This window comes from Rhineura floridana, chromosome 1 (assembly GCF_030035675.1).
Source record: "Rhineura floridana isolate rRhiFlo1 chromosome 1, rRhiFlo1.hap2, whole genome shotgun sequence".
NCBI classification, from domain to species: domain Eukaryota; kingdom Metazoa; phylum Chordata; class Lepidosauria; order Squamata; family Rhineuridae; genus Rhineura; species Rhineura floridana.
This window is the reverse complement of record NC_084480.1, coordinates 208310210-208327612: the sequence shown is the minus strand read 5'-3', so window position 1 is coordinate 208327612 and position 17403 is coordinate 208310210. Positions and strand designations below refer to the sequence as shown.

The 17403-nt window shown below is 43.0% G+C and overlaps 1 protein-coding gene across 2 annotated transcripts in view; it reads left to right on the top strand.

Annotated features, from left to right (window-relative positions):
• LYRM4 (LYR motif containing 4) overlaps positions 1-17403 on the top strand; it is a 76131-nt gene extending 58728 nt beyond the window's left edge. Inside the window, exon 3 of one of the 2 annotated variants that reach the window (XM_061591281.1) lies at positions 17072-17403. In XM_061591281.1, the coding sequence (XP_061447265.1) occupies positions 17072-17134 (63 nt within the window). In that variant the 3' untranslated portion in view covers positions 17135-17403. Of the gene's footprint in view, positions 1-14809; positions 14877-17071 lie in introns of those variants that run through there. The other variant, XM_061591273.1, reaches the window with a different exon arrangement.

Sequence of the window (17403 nt, the reverse complement as noted above, 5' to 3'; positions counted from 1 at the left end):
ATAGGCAGCTAATATGGAGGGTTGAGAGCTAGAGCAAAATTGCCTTGTGGTGACAAGTGTATATACTCTAGATATGTTGTTTGTTTTTTCTAAAGATGTACCATAATGAACAGTAGCCAGAGAAATATATTATTAAAAGGCATTCTCTTGTTCCTTCCAAGCAGAATAATTGCAACTGTAGTGAAAGTGCAACACTGCCATCTAGTGGCTAACCCATATTTCTTTTCTAGTGCTTCCTGTAAACAAGCACCATTGAACACAGTGATGCTTACTTCTGACTGCATAGGTTCAATTTGTAAAATACACTGAGCTTTAACAAAAGAACAGCCAGCTGAAATGCAATCACCTTTAGCTTTTAGTTAGAAATCCAAACAACCTTCAAAGAAGTATTACCATTTTAAACTGCTAGCATGAAGTTAGAATCCCATCAGAGAAAAAGAAGGAAGTATCCAGCTCTGTTTGATTATTTTCCTCATTCTCTGACTTTCCTCTAAACTAATCTGTCACAAACAAACTTAAAAGCCTCGCTATCACCTCATTAATTTGGCAGAGCAAAGATGCTTCTGCTCTGAAAAAAAAGTCTTGGCGCTTTGCTGCATGCATTCCCATTCCAGTGCACCACCAGGCACCGTTTAAATACAGTTTTGTACACAGGAATCTTGATATGGTGACCTGACTGCTGCATACAGAGAATAAAGCCTTGTTTACTGTTACATCCTTGGTAAATTATTGTCTTCTGTTATTGAATTCAAAAGAGTGTGGGTGCTGTTCACCAGCTTGTGAAACTTTGGATCAAAGGGTAGAGGACCATGCTTTAGGAGGTGCTTACGCCTTGGCTTCATGAACTGAGAGGCCTTTGATGGCTTTCTCCCTGCAAAGGCCATGACCACAATATTATTATTATTATTATTATTTTACTACTACTACTACTACTACTACTACCCTCCTTTTACCAATAGGTCCCAGGGTGGGTCACAGCAATACAAAACACACCACTAAGAACAAATTGCAATCACAACAAGAGAAATGAAATAAAAATATACATCTCAAGTGTCAAGAGCCAGGGTGAAGAGCATAAGACAACAGCTATGGGGAAGTAATTCCCCAACTTAGGGGCTGCCACAAAGAATGCCCTCTCCCAGGCTCTCCTGAGGGCAGTGAGACTACCAAGAGGGCTCTTTCTGCTGATCTCAATACCCAAGAAGGTCTGTTGGGAAGGAGGCGATATTTCAGGGCCTAAGTCACTGAGGATTGTAAACATGAGCATGAGCAACTTAAATGGGGCCCGGAAACAAACTGGCAACCAATGCAGCTGTTGTAAAACGGGGGTTATATGAGATAGGAGCATAGGTAGCTGCCTTATACCGAAACATACATCAGTCCATCTAGCTCAGTATTGTCTACACTGACTGGCAGCGGGTCTCCAGGTTTTCAGACAGGGTTCTCTCCCAACCCTACACGGAGATGCTGGGGACTGAATTTGGGACCTCCTGCATACGAAGCAAATGCTCTGCCGCTGAACTATGGCCCGCATCTCCAATCTGAATGGAACCCCAGCCAGTAATCTAGCCACTGAAGTTTGGACATGATGAGCAGCGAAGGACATAGGAACATAGGAAGTGACTGCTGTATGCTGAGTCAGACCTGTGGTCCGTATAGCTCAGTATTGTCTGCACTGACCAGCCATGGCTCTCCAGGGTTTCAGGCAGGAATTTTTCTCATCAATCATTGAACCTGGGACTTTCTACATGGAAGACTGAAGCTCTACCACTGAACTACATTCTTTCAGTGAATCATGGTCTGGACGCCAGCTGGTTCTGCACTCAGAGATGAAGTTTGTGTCCAAATGGGAAAGAGGCTTAATTCAATATGCCTTGTCTCCCTCCCTCCCCCCACACAGATCAAAGCTAGTATTTGTCCCTTTAGAGAACATTTCAGAATATGAACTGCTTCATCTGGAGTGAGACCATCTCTCCCAGTGTTGTCTACTCAACTGGCAGCAGCTCTTGGAGCCTCAGGTAGACATCTTTCCTAATCTGCTACTGGCTAAGGATAGAACTTTTCAGTGCAAAAGTTGTGCCATGCCACTAAGAGATGCCATTTCCCAAGTACTCGCCTGTGGTCACTGGCCAGCCTAGAATCCAGAAAAATAAGTCGCCTCCAAACTCCTATCAACTTCAGAGGAACAAACGGAAGAAAGTAGATGGGGGGGGGATGACTGTGGATTAAAATTGAGCAATGCAGTTTATTTTCTCCCATGTTATCCCTTGTCTGAATGTGTAAAGAGAGAAAAAATACTTGCCATGTTTTTCCCTAGATAATCCTAATGTGCCATTTCTATGCAGTTAAAGCGTCAGATGCAGGGAGAGTTAAAAGGAAAATAGTAAAGCCTATTTTTGCTCAGAAAAATAGAAGGTGATTTGGGGCTTGCCTTTTTTTGTCTGTGTAGCTGCTGGAGTAAAGGAAATGAAAGAGCATTCCCCTGCTTTATCTTCCTGATGCCTTCTCCCCATAGTCTTTTGCTCACCCCAATTTCCTATTTGTTTTCCCTGTTAAGTTATTCTTTATAGGGAAGTGAAGAATACATTTTGGCATCACCAGGTGGTCAGGTTCAGCAGATAACATGTCAGAACAGGAAGAGCTGGGTTCAAATCGCACCTTATCCTTTTATTCACAGGCTGGCCTCATGGTTACTCTGAGTTCCTTAAACTGCAAAAGGATATCTCTAATGTCCTACGTTGCAGACTGATTAGGAGACTGAACAGCATCAAGCACTTTACGAGCAGTTTGCAGAATAACTGATTTGCTAGGACTGTAAGTTCTGTGTTACGCCTCTACATTGCATTTAGACGGAGGGGGCGCAGACACTCCTGTAAGCCAAGGGTAGAGTTTCCCTCTGAGGGCGTTGTAGCTAGACTTGACATAGGGACAGGCACCCTCATGCTCCGTAGATGTTCAGTCAGATGAATCTCTGACCATGAGCTCTTTTGTGGGTTCCTTGAAAGCGTCAGATCCCCACCTGTAAAATCCTTCAAAGCAGGCACTGGGCAGGGGAGGAGGTGAAACCAGAGCAAGACTCTGTGGTATAAAAAGACTGAAAACAGGCTAAAACTTTGTTGGAGTGCAATGCCTCAACTATTGGTCCTTCCACAACCCAGGAAGGAAGAGAAACAGCCAAGGGTGGTTCTTCTGCTTCTTCAGACAGTTACTTGGCTTTAGAGGTTATGCTGCAGCCCCTGGGTAGCCTAATTGTGGCATCTTATGTAAGCTCTCCTCCCTCCCTTCCCCTCCATTGCTCCCTGGTATCCAGATGCCATTGAGCTCTCACTACAGAGCCATTGGGCAAGACAGTGGGAGCCCAAAGCACATGGATGGTATTAGGGGGTGGCCCAGGAGGCCAGAGTCCTGCTCTCTTGTACTGGGCCCTGGATCTACTGCTTCTCTCCACACCCCCACACTTTGCTTGCAGGTCTGCTGAGTGTGCACTGCCTGCGAGGCCCCAGCGACCCGCCATCACTTTGCTCAGAGACTGTCATAGGCACCTGTACATATACATGAGCAGATGCAAATTTTATGCAAGTTTGTCCCCTAGTGAAAGCACTTTGACATCTATTTACTCTTTCTGTCGCCATCTCTTAAAATATGTATTCTACGGGTGTCAACTTCAGGCCATTTAGTGTAAAATAGCCCTTTAGACACCATATATTCAGCAGGTGAATAAAGAGTAGTAAAAGGGTGGATGTCTTCCCATTATTTCAATTTATGGTCCTGCACCCCCACCCCGGCAAGGATTCTGATCCACATTGGTGATTGTGAGTGTGGAACTGGGGTGGTGAGTAAATTAATTGGCAGCACGGTACAGCGGCTTGGATCTTAACTTTCCTCCTATGAAAGGAAACAGCATTTCCCCCCCCCCACTTCTGCAGCCTCTGTGCTCCCACCACTGAAAATCTGCTCCTGGGGTTTGGGCGGCTTTTGGGAATGGTGTGGAATATGATTGCCAGATCGAGGAGGAGAGGCAGAAATCACTCCTCGCAGGAACGTAGGAGCAAGTTAAGCTCCAAGCTGCTTCTACCAACTTGTATCTGCAGAGCAGATCTCTCCACTCTTAACTGAGGGGATGAGAGGAAAAGGGTTGCAGGATACACATGACCTTTCGAATTTCAGCAAGATAAAAAGTTAATGGTCACAGAAGGTCCAGACATTCATATTTACTCATGCTATATACTGTCTGGAAAAACAGCGGAAGCTGCTTTTTAAGCAACCCAGCGCTCTCTGAGAACATTACTACAACTTACGATGATAAACACCCCTTCCAAAAAGAATTAGAACAAATGCTGAACAATTTTTTCCCCTCCTGCTCATGCACTTGATCACAGGGAGGCAGAGCTAAGGTGAAGGGTTGCATCCATCTGTAACTTCTGGTGAAATGAGGAATAAATGTGTGGTGTGTTTATTTTAAGGAAGCCAGGGTTATTAATTCATTTTTAGGAAAATATAAAGAAACTGGGTTTGCTGGAGAAGAGCTGGCAAATAACGTATTTTTAAAACAAATAAAAAACCCAACCCCCCCATGTCCGTGGAAGTAAGTTCAGCCCAAAGCAGCAGGATTTGCTTCCAGTTAGGAGTTTCTAAGCTGACCAAAAAAACCCTGCTGCTGTGCCTTTTAACATCAGCTTGATCTGCAAAAAATCAGGTGGTGACTTTTTTTGTAATACGAACTTAAGCATTATCACCTGCTAATAGAGCAGAGCATGTTTTTGTTCAAGACATAGGAGCAACAGCCGGTAAAAATGTTGAGGATCCTACTTTCAAATAAACATCTTAAGATTTCTGCTTTCTCATCCAATCCTATACATGTTTACTCGAAAGTTTAATCCCACTGATACAAATGGAATTTATCCCCACATAACTCTTCAGTCCAAGACTAGTTGAACTCAGTGGCACTTGACTTCCAAATAAAGATGCTTAGGACTGGGATATAAATTAAAGGAACTTGCATGGACAGCTCTTTCCCACACTCCTAACTATTGCTTAGGAAATGTACAAAGCTATTTTTATGTTTGTGTATGTATTCTTTTTGATAGCAGCAGACCAACTAGGACTATGCGGTCCTACAGACCAATAGTTGCTTCATCTGAGGACTCCAAAAGCTTAAAACACTCAAAAACTCCCTGTAGCAATCTTGCATTCCAGTGACGCTTAAAAAGTGTGATGTCAGAAACTTATATTTGCAAATGTATGTGCCCAAAGTTGAAAGAAGTGTTAGCACGACGTTATGAACTTGATTCTTTAAAGTGTTCTGTGAGTCCATCAGGCTGAAAAAAGAGGCTGGGATTACCTGTTTCTGCCAGAGGCTACGTGATTTAAGAGTTTCCTTGCCCCCCCCAAACATACAGAAATATGATGATGATGATGATGTTAGTATATCTGAAGCCAGTTACTCAATAGTTTGACATCATATGAGAGAGGAGGCGGATTGTTATACTGAATTCTCTGTCTTTGGGATATATTGCATGTAATTATGTAGAGCTGCTGCTGTTAGTGGCTGTCCTTCCATTCCTAAGGGGACATCTGTCAAAGCTGCTGCTGTCGTGGTGCATGCAGGCCGTTGCTTACTGCCGTCTGCGCACGGGTGAGGGTTCCTCCCAGGGTGATGATCCCTACAGCTTGACCTTTGGAAAGAAGCTGACGTCTACCTGCTCAGCCTCTTGCTGTGTTTTGACGCTGACTCTCGCTGCGTAGAGACAGATAAAACTTTGTGATTCTCAGATTTGGCTGAGGATGCAAAAAAAATCTGAAAAGCTAGCCAGATTTTCTTGGAGTGTGCTTGGAGGAAAAGGCTGTGCCAGTAAGACGAGGGATCCTTATTCTCACTGGTGCATTCTGATCTTGCAACTGCCACTTTCTAAAAGGCTTCAATGAGAGGCACACTGGCTCAGATCCAAGGGTCTATAAATGCACCCATTAGCTTGCCACTGGTTGGTAGTTCTTTTAACATACCCAGGGCAGAGTCAGGAAAAGTCAACATCCTTCCTCTCGGGAGAAGTGTGAGGGCTCTCCCGGATGTTACATGGATCCTCAGAGACACTCGGAAATCTGTATGACTTCTCATTGATACCGGACAGTCTTGGAGGCTCAGTGTAACAGGGATGAGTCCTCAGCCAGTTCATTACTAGCAAGAAGGGCAGGAGGATTCCACCCGATCATCATGGATCTTGAGCATAAACTCATATCAAGCAAGAGCCAGCCTCTCCTGCAGAGTTGGCTGGGGTATGCCAAGCACAATTTTGGCTGGCTACCCAAACTGCTCCAAATCTGTTAGACTTCCAGGTTAGGATGCCTGTCTTATTGGAGCAACTGCTGGTTGCAATTGGTGAGTAGTCAAGGAGAGGCACCCTGCATACATATACAACCTGATGCTATTATCTTCATCTCTTCCAAAGACTAAACTCAGGAAGAGCAACAATGCCTTGGGACACCCTAGATCAAATTGAGTCCTCCTTCCAAGAAAGGCTTTGGGGGAATGAAAAGGAAAGGGGTGTATTAGGAGGAGAAGGAAGGCTAAAAATGAGGGGAAGAGCAATGGGGAAGAGAACATGTAGTGGAAATGAAGCAAAGAAGACCAATGGAGAGGGGAAAGAAAGTCTAATAAGGCCATGGGGAAAAACAAAAACTCACAGGGAGAAAAGAGTGTTGAAAAAGGAGGCTATAAGAGGAGGTGGCACCATGTTGTACCCCCAGCAGCTCATGGGGAAGAAGAAGAAACTTGCTTTCTTCAGCAACCTGAATGCCAACCTCCAGGCCCAATTTTGTCATTTACAAGGGACAACTTGTAACTTGGGTGCCTGGATTTTTGCAGCAGATGATCTGCATATCACTTGCCAAGTCTTCACAAGTGGAGGGTTTTTTTGCAATTGTCCCTTTTCTTACATTGCTGTGTCCATAGACAGACAAGCCCTGGGAGAAGCTTTGTAGCACTCATGAAATGTCATTGGAAACCATAAGATTAGGAAACATTCAGTCAGGGCTCCTTCCTGATTTGGCTACTTGTTTCTGAACCTTTACCACTGGGATGGGGATCCTGCGGCCCTCCAGATGCTGTTGGACCAACTCCCATCATCCCCAGCCAGCATGGCCAGTGGTCAGGGATGATGGGGAATGGAGTCTTAACAATATTTGGAGGGCTACAGGTTCCCCCATCCCTGCTTCAGCACATTTCAAGCATGTTTATAAGCTTCACTCTGCATCCATAAGGACAAATAGTACACTCTATTCTTTTATTTATTTATTATTTGATTTATATCCCGCCCTTCCTCCCAGCAGGAGCCCACAAAGGTATGATTTCTATGGGTCTTTATATTTTACTTTATGATTTTGGCTCTAAGTGTGCAACTTTAGTTAATGAACGGCCCCGCCTTACACCTCTGGCATGGGGTTAGATGCAGAATTCACTGTAAAGGGACTGTATTTTCAGCTCTGTTTGCTCGGGTCAGTTGAGTTGCCAAGGACAAGTGGACAACCCACTGAAATCACAGCTGCAACTTGCTCTGTGATTGGCAACCTGAGAGGACGCCAAAGAGTGAATGAACAGACAAGAACCTGATGTTCACGGACGCTCTAGGTCAGTGCTCCCCAGCCTTTGCCTACCCATCAGCAATAGTTCTGAGTAAACAGACTCTGAGAGTAAAAACTGTTTTTCTCTCTTTCCCTCCCCTAAAGAGGCATTTGAAAAACAAACTAGAAGCTAGGAGTTGAATAGCAGGGGAAGCCAACAGCTTGCAAACGTGTGGTGTGTGTGCACATATAGGTGGGTGGATATGCCCTGGGCAATGTCTTCCTGGGAACTAGAGACTTCCCATTTCCATTTTGTGCATATGATTTGTTTCAATGTGTTTGGTCATTGCAGCTAGTTCATAGAAGGTGGTTTGAACCCTGTCGGTACGTTGTGGGTGGCTGCTAGCAACAGCACAGTGACAGGGTAGCACCCATTCAAACATAACCAAAAGAAAATGACTAATAGGTGCAAAGTTTGGAAATGATTTGAAAAAGCAGGAAATACAATATATTTTGAGCTGAAATAAGCTCTCCCAACAGGGAATATTGGGTATTAAACAGAAGCGTCTTTTGAACTAAATATGTTATTGTAACTTGAAATATGTTGGGTTCCCTACTTTGTTACCAAATTCCATTTTTGCATTTGGTATTCATTTTCTGTGGTCACACAGTCCACAGAAAGGTATTACGGGCAGGGCAGTTCAGTGAGGGACTTCACTTTCCCAGAGTTGCAGCCTGAGTAACAACTTTTTGAAGTGGTGGTGGACTATGCAAAACCTGCCCTCTTTCGAACAGTTACATACCATGCTAAGTTCTTATTTCTTCAGTGCCAGTTTGGGGGGAGGGGCTGATGCTATGTGGGCATTGAATGTAAAGCTGTAATAGCACAACTTCGAAGCAAAGCCCTTGCCTGAAAATGACTCTCAAAATAGACTGAGACATGGATGAAGGTTAACAGAGGATGGGGAACTTATGGAGTGGCAGGGGTCAAAGCAAATTTATAATTGCAATTGCAGTGCAAACTGCTAATTATGGGCACGTTTGTTCCATCCTGAAGTTCTGTTGTACTGGACAGGGACTGTTTGTACCTCCATTAGTTCCCTTTGAGCACCCATGCAATGTTTATTCTGAATAAAATTCTCCTTAGAGGAGACCTTTGTGGTGTAGGAAGGCATTCCCTGAGTGCAAATGACATTAATAAGGTAAACAAGTTCTTTTTCCAGCTTGCCAAAACCTAATTGCTTTTTTATATCAGAAAGTCAGTCAAATTAAAGGACAGGTTATTTGAAAAATAGAAAAGACCATTGTGTAGCAAAAGAGCCTCAATGAAATGCAGCTTTAGCTTATTTAATTTGGTGTTATAAATTGATGAGAATCCAGATGGTTTCTGGCTTTTGAATAGATTTTGCATGGCTGCCGTTCTGGGTTAATCAGAAATCCTATAGGTAAGAAGTATGTCTGTACACATCTCCGCAAAGAACCATGCAGCAATATAGTACAGAAATTGATAAGAGTTGGTTGGATGCACAAGCCAAATGTGTTTGAGATAAGGGGTGACACTATTTTGTGACATTATTTCTATCTGTAGTGTGGCACATTCAGTGATCAAGTGATGCTCAGTCTGGTTACAGTCATCAGCATAAAATGCATTGGGAACAGGGAATGGGCCTCCAGGTTGATGAGGCGTGCTGGAATGTAATTGCAACCAAATCTCCTTTCTGTTCCACTTCGGCCAGGATACGAGAGAATGCCCTAAAAAAAATCTATACTGTTGGTACATTTACCCTGCTTTGCTGGGTAGGATTGCAAAGCTGAATAACTCTCCTTGATGGAGGGAGTATGGGCAACAGGGCTCCTGATACTATATGTGGTAAGCTTGTCCTAAGATACAACAGTTTTAGGTCAAAGGATTTTTGGAAACTGAGTTGATTACAAAACAATCTATCACTCAGGATCCAAGCATGGCACTTCTATTTTTGTTGATGATGCTCAAGTCTTAAATCATAAACATTTGATTACACCTATTATGACTGCGGCTCGTTTGGCAATTGCTTGGATTTGATTCATTAAAAAAGATAATAATGCTGGGAAAAACAGAAGGGAGTAGAAAAAGAGGAAAGCCAAATAAGAGATGGATTGATTCCATAAAGGAAGCCACAGACCTGAACTTACAAGATCTGAACAGGTTGGTTCATGGCAGATGCTATTGGAGGTTGCTGATTCATAGGGTCACCATAAGTTGTAGTCGACTTGGAGGCACATAGCAACAAAACAAGTGGATTTGATAGAAATTTGGTTCCATGAACTTTGAGACTTAGCCGCAGAGCTTGGAAAAGTTACTTTTTTTGAACTACAACTCCCATCAGCCCCAGCCAGCATGGTGCTGGCTGGGGCTGATGGGAGTTGTAGTTCAAAAAAGTAACTTTTCCAAGCTCTGCTTAGCTGTTATGGAAAAATTAACTAATGTTGTTAGGGAGAGGAGAATGCAAAAACATTCAGAATCTTTTTATCCAGTTTGAGTTAAATTTATTGAATACAGGTGGGCCCCGCTTATATGGCAGGTTCCGTTCCGGACTGCTGCCATAAAGCGGAAATCACTCTAAAGTGGAACCCATTGAGTATAATGGGGCGTGTTGAGCGAAAATGATGCAAAAATGCCGCAAAAGCGCAAAACTGGCTTTAAAACGGGGAATTTCCTGCCGCTGCATTAGTGGAACGCCGGAAAGCGAAGCACCGGTAAGCTGGGCCCTACTGTATGCTGCCAAGAAAGAGCATGGATATAGGGCACCTGCAAATAATGTGTATTTATGGCATCATACTTTTATTTGACAGGCAATACTGTATGTTTTGTTTCTGTCTGATGAAGGCACTCACTTTGGGGGAAGGGAGGGATTTCTCTTTTTGTTGTTGATTTCTGAAAATGAAAAAAATGAATATTTTTTCAAAAACTGATGAACATACATATGTGAATAGCCCTGAGTATGTGTAATGCAGTCTGGAAACAGATTTCCCCTCCCCCCTTCTTTTATAGTAGTACATAAATTAATATAATGTCATAGACAGAGGCCCCATGAAATAGAGAAATTTGTAAAATTAGCAAGACCTGGAACTGTTTGGGTGTTATGTGCCTTCAAGTCAATTACGACTTATGGCGACCCTATGAATCAGCGACCTCCAAGAGCATCCGTCATGAACCACCCTGTTCTGATCTTGTAAGTTAAGGTCTGTGGCTTCCTTTATGGAATCAATCCATCTCTTGTTTGGCCTTCCTCTTTTTATACTCCCTTCTGTTTTTCCAAGCATTATTGTCTTTTCTAGTGAATCATGACTTCTCATCAGGGCCGGCTCCAGGCTTGTCGGGACCCTTGGACACCAGCGTGCCCTGAGCCCCTCCGCTCCCCTTCCGTGATCCGCGGAAACAGCCGCAGGAGGGATCGCAGGACAGGAGCTTCTGAGCCACCCGCCGTCCCGTCCCATCCCCCCGGCTTCACCTACCTTTCCACTTTTTTTGCAGCTGCACACACTGCATGCGCAGGTTTGCCATCAATTAAGATGGCGGCCATGGTTTCCCTAAGGGGCTGAAGCCTCTGCCGCCATCTTGGTTGATGGCAGCAATGTGCACATGTAGCACGCATGCATGCCATCAACCAAGATGGCGGCAGAGGCTTCAGCCGGAAACCTCAGCCACCATCTTAGTTGATGGCAAACCGCAAAAAACAGCGGAGAAAAAGGTAAGTGAAGCGGGGGGATGGCAGCAGTTCAGAGGCTCTTGTCCCACAATCCGCGGCTCCTGTCCTGCTTCCGTGGATCGTGGAAGGAGATGGGAGATGGGAGGGCCCTCTGTAGCTCCAGGGGCCCTCGGGCCAGTGCCCCACCTGGCTGCCCTTTAGAACCGGCCCTGCTTCTCCTTATGTGTCCAAAGTATGATAACCTCAGTTTCATCGTTTTAACTTCGAGCTGGAACTGCTACACTTCAGTTTTCTAGAAATTCATGGCCAACCCTATGAAGTGGCCTGATTCAGGAAGCCCCATACTGGGAGTGGGGATGGAATAGATGAAGTCAGGAGTTTGGTGTTTGAATGATGCAGCATTAGCCCTACTGGTGGCAAGAGCATTTGGGCTCCACTTCAGGCAATAGTATGTCTGAAGCTAGCTTGAAGGACAGGAATAAATTGGCTTTATAAACAATTGTAGGTAAATATTTCAAACATCAGGCAACTGCAGCCTGGTTCCCACCACCACCTCCTCTACCACCTCCACTCCTGAACACATTATCACCCAGAAGGCATTTGGCCACATTGACAATTGAAGTTGCCTTGAAATATACCATCCAGGAGTTTGGCAGATTGATCAGGACCTCCGCTGGTTCTCTGACTCCATTTTACCATGGTCCAATAGCTGTTAACAATTGAGAAGCAAGAGGAGAGGAAGAAGAACAGACTGAATATTCAAAACTGGCTCTGGGGAAGCCGTCAGTTAATTTGCTGAGAAAAAAACAAGGGAGAGAAGACCAATAAAGAGTCACAAACAAAGCAATTATAAGCGACTGACCTAGAATGACTGCCAAAGAGAAGCTTTGTACTTTGTAAAATGGTGTCAGTCAGGTCCAATCTCAGGTCCACCAATCATAGGATATATGTTGTGGGATGCAGGGCTAAATGTTCTTGGTCCCTATCAATGCTGATAAGCACTAAACACAAACCAGCAAGAAGCTACTTTCTGCCTTTATAAAACACACCTGAAACTGGATTTTTACAGTTGCTCATTCATTATATCTCAGAATCATTTTGTACTTCTTATCTCTTCAAATTTTATATCTCAGAATCATTTTGTACTTCTCATCTCTTCGAATTAAATTTGCTGTGTGTGACATTATGCTCACAAATGATGTTTGCACTTTCAGCAAGCCTGCATAAATATTTCAGTTTATTAATTGGAAGGAAGAGCCCCTTTCTGCAAAAAACAAAATATGCATAATTCTGGAGAGGGATTTTAGGATGATACAGGAATTCTGAAGAGGGAGTTTAGGAGGATAAAGGCATCAAGTTGGGCTCACTCTAATTAGGCTAAAATCAGTAAACCAGAAATTCAGCAGTTGCTGTACTTGGATCTGCCAAGTCTCTCAGCTTGTGCCAATGTTAAATGTTGGAGCAACATTTCTGCTTGTTTTCAGTTCAATCAGCATGGCAGCGGGGAGAGACTTTATAAAATCGGCACCAAAAAATATAGGAGGAGTCAACTTAGGCAACTGAATACATTAAGCACTCTGGTCTTAGAGAGGCAACAGTCATCTCTGCAGCGGTTACGATCTTGAAGACCTTTCCTCCCTTTTTTGGTTTTTCCATTTGTTTCTATGGTAACACTGAAACGGAAGAGAAGTTGTGCCAGGAAAAGTAAAGTTGGAGCCCATGTAAAAAATCTTCTTGTTAGGGAAGCAGAAATTAGCATTTGCTATTCTCCTTGCCAGCAACACCTACAAGAGTTGAGGTCCAAAAGGCCTTTGAGGATTTTTTCTTTTTCCCCATTTGTAAAGTGCTGTGAACACAGACCTGCTAAAACTGGATCTGCAATCCATCACACCACTTTAAAAGAAAGCAAACCACTTAGGGCCAGTTTTAACTCTCAGTAGAATCTGGTGATAAAGTTTTTCTGGACTGATTTTCTTTAGGTTGCAATGGTAAATTGCCTGTTTGAATTCTCTCCCATCTTTGTGTATTTATTGTTTAAATTTTTATCCTCCCTTTCCACTTATTCATGCCCAAGGTGGCTAATCAACATAAAATACAACACAAAATATAAATCTATATATAAAACAACTAGGTTTAAAAAATGAAACAAAAACAACTGCAGAAAATAGATCAGTTCCAGGGGCCAAAGGTGTGTCTAAATAAAAAGGTCTATAACAGGAAGACCATCAGAGAGGGGAGGAAGGGAGTTCCAGAGTCTGGGCACAGCCACTGAAATGGGCCTGCCAAATACACTTCAGACATTGGTGGAACTGAGGGAACGGCCTCTTCCAAAGACCTTAAAATACAGGCAAGGTTTGTATGGGAGGAGATGAAAACCGGCATGCTAGGGAGAAATCTGATCTGAACTCTTCACCTTGACATGTTAGCTTTCTGTTTGCAGGGGGGATTCTCCCCCCCCCCTTGGTAAACATGCAGCTCCAGATGATACAGTCCAGGAAAAGTCACCCTTGGTGCAAGCTTCCTCTGTTGCTGTTACTCACTATTAGTTATTTACTTATAGAATGGGACATGAATGTTCAGTTCTGCAGTCATCATCTAGTTGGGGGGGAAACGTGCCCATATGCAAGTCACATAGATCTTAAGATGACAAATGTTAAGCTCTATTTTAAATATAAATTTGTTTTTCAAAAGGCATGTGGGCCTCAGGACCAGAGATTTTGGGTTATGTTTTTGGGGAAGCTTAAAGACTCCATTGTGGCAAATTGTATGCTTTAATTGTTATAGCAACCCATGTGTACAAATTCTTGTTCAGGAAATACATGAATTGGACAACTGGAAACCATCAGAACTTGTTTCTTGATGATTTTAAATCCTCTTTATTTTAATCAATCCACCCTGATGAAGTCAGTTCATGCATTTAGCTGCAAATTATCCATGCAGGAACCAGTCTATAAAGTGTAGTTGGCACAAAGGCCTACGTGCATGAATCCATATGTGATCAGTTATGCCAGTAAGAGTATTAAGAGTATGTATTATGTTTAAATTGGAAAGGCATAGGTTTAGTAGTAAAAAGCCCACCTCAAGGTGCTGGTCTGACATTGGATGAAAAGCCTCTCTCCCCAGCTGGCAGCAATATTATTCCTTGGCTGACTACCCAGTTGATCAGCTCAGCTGAGCTTTATTTGTTTTACAAGTTCAACAGTTTCTTGAACATCTGATCTATTGGCTCTCCCTTTTGCCAGAACACCAAGGAGGGAATGTTGTGTTCTAGGTCGTGCATACATTGGGCAGTCCAGCATTCCTGTTGTTGGCTAGCAGCACAAAATTTCAAGCGTAAACAAAGGAAGGCATTAACTGGCACATGCGATGGCTCCCTGAAATGCCACATTTTTTTGTGTGTCCTCCAGAGACTTCCCAGTGCTGATGTACCACAGCTGGCCTTAATTGCTGTGTTCAAAAGATTATGCTCTATAAATATTATATGCAATTAGTAGATTCAGGTAATTGCCCATGTTTTCATGAACAGTTAGTTCACTTTATGAAATCCTTACTTTTAATTTCAGTTACTTGGACTTTCTATGTATGCAGCAGCATGAAATGGTACAATGCCCTGTACTACAGATAGCAGGTAAATTGTAAATTTTGCTGCTGCTCTGTGTGGAAAGTTCCCTGCAAGTTTTTGTTTGCTCTTTGAAACAGGCGAATAACCTCCAGCCCAGGCACCTCATGTGCCCCCCCCCCCGCCTCTATATTCAGTTCCCAGCCCTCTCCCCTAGAACAAGGTGTGGGTTTGGCTAGAATAGTAGCCCAATTGTGCTAGATTTTTTTAAAAAAAAATGCATGAGGAGCTATGTACATGGAAGATACTGTAGCATTTTCTGATGCCACCCTGTCTGCAGTCTAAAGTCCATGCACTCATAACTCTGAAACCATTAATTTCTGGGGACTTGATTTGTATAAGTTACCCTCTTCCTTTTGCAAAGTGCTCTACTAACTCTACTAAGAGTTCTCTTAGAAGAACAACTATGGCTGTTGTTTCAAGTACAGAACTGTAGTACTGAAGTCACTGAGACGGTGGCAAGGAACGGTGGGAAATGCAGCACAGGAGAACTCTGGATACTCCTTGCAAGAGGAACAGGTGCATAATGCACCTAAACAACATGTGAAACGGCACAGTAGTAAGATGCTTACTGCCATGAGATTAAAGGAAAAAAACTTTTCTAAAGATGGCGTAGAAGCACAAAATAGATGAAGTCACAGTGTAATTCAGGTGGAGATGCTTTCTCTTTTTAAGAGTCAGCATTAAGCTGCAACCCTTGATCTCTCATTCTGAATAATGACTGTGTTTTTAAAGAGCCAAATCTTTGCCACATGTATCAAAAATCCAGTGTATTAGTGGAGTGTAATAATAGTTTCACTGAAGAAATAATCATTAGCTTTTAAGGTCCTGTTTGACAGAAGCTGCATTCAATTTAAACACAAGTAACTAGGATTTAACAACCAATTTCTTGTTATAAAGCTAAATGATTTCTATATAGGCATGTTACAAACATTATTATTACTATTATTATTCTGCCTGTCAGTGTTATTCATAGACTGTTGTTGATACTTCTGGGTACCAAAGGAATGGAGTGCTTCCTTGCAGAGAAAACCAGTGTTGCCTTTAAAACGGGGCACCATGCTTCCATCATGATGAAAAGTCCAAAACCCAATGTGCATCTTGGGCCAGATCAGTCATTCTGCAGAAATAGGCTTCCCAAGGAGACAGGCTTCTTGAAAAGATGCAATATAAAAGCCACTAGACTTTTGAAGCTACACATAGGTGATAGTTTTTTGTGTGTGAGTAGCCCTCTTTGGGCACTCTCCTTCATTGTTAAAATACTGTTGGGGGGGCTGTATTGGTGAGCAATCTAGCTCCATGTCCTTTCTCCCTGTCCCTGTCACATGTTGGAGGACAAATGTCTGAAATGGGGAGACTGTACTCCTGGAGGCTCCCTGCAAATTTTAACACCCCGGTTTTCCAGGGTTCTCAAGCACAGGGAGCCTCCACCACTGCAGGAGATCCCCCCACTTCCCAAAATTATCCTCCACTAATGGAAAACAGTGACAAGGAGTAGAGCTAGCACATTCCTCCCCACACCCTTCCCTCCTTGCGTGTTAACACCAAAGACCACCACTTCTATGTGTTCAAAAGAATGTATGAGGGCTTAAATTGGAGAGGAAGCATAAAGGTATAAGGAGAGCTTATAAGCATGTCCAGCTGTATCATGTATTATTAGGATTCCAATCATGAGGCAGCTAGTAAAGGCATTTAGCTGAACATGCTTCCAAACCCCCTTCATACGTTTCTGTTCAGTGTGGGATGGCTGAGAATAGAAAAGGCAGGGGGGGCAGCATGGACAAGCCCTCACACATCCTGATGAACACATTAATGGAAGTTGTGTTCGCATAATGTTAATTTGCATATTTGTGTACGCAATCATTTATTACCCTGCTGTTGAGCTAGTGCAGTAAGTGGCAAGAGTGGTGTTAGTTTTAGACTTAGGAAGCCCAAATTCAGTCTCCTCTGAACTATGACATACGCAAGGAAGTCTGGTATCTCTCTGCCTAACCTATTTTAGAGTTGTGAAGCAAAAACACAACAAAGCAGTAGCTTCCACATCACTAAGCAGAATCATGAAAGGGGTATCTACTCAAGCCTGTGTCAAACTAAACATAACACAGATGATTTTCTTGTACTTATTGGTGGGTCTTTCAGCATGATCCCTTGCAGGAAAAACTGCATGTGAGAAGTTATAGCCATACTTATTTTTCTTTTCTTTTAGGTCAGCATTGGTCAACTTTATTCAACAGAGAAGCTAGTTATTGAATGCCCGCAGAACGTTTGATACTGAATGAACTCTTCTCCTGTAGCCGTGGTGGACTAGCCTCAGTATTCTGAAACACGCACAGATATTTACTTGAACATATTACATTATCTTTGTTTGAGCTGTCTTACTCTCCACATTCTTCACTCAGTCTTATCATAAGCTGTCTAATATTTTTCAGAGTACATTTGCTTTCAAAATGCCAATGGTATGATTAAACTTGTGTTGCTGTGTCTGGGTGTTACTGTTTGCTAATATCAGTTTCCTTAAAATAAAATTCCATAAACTGA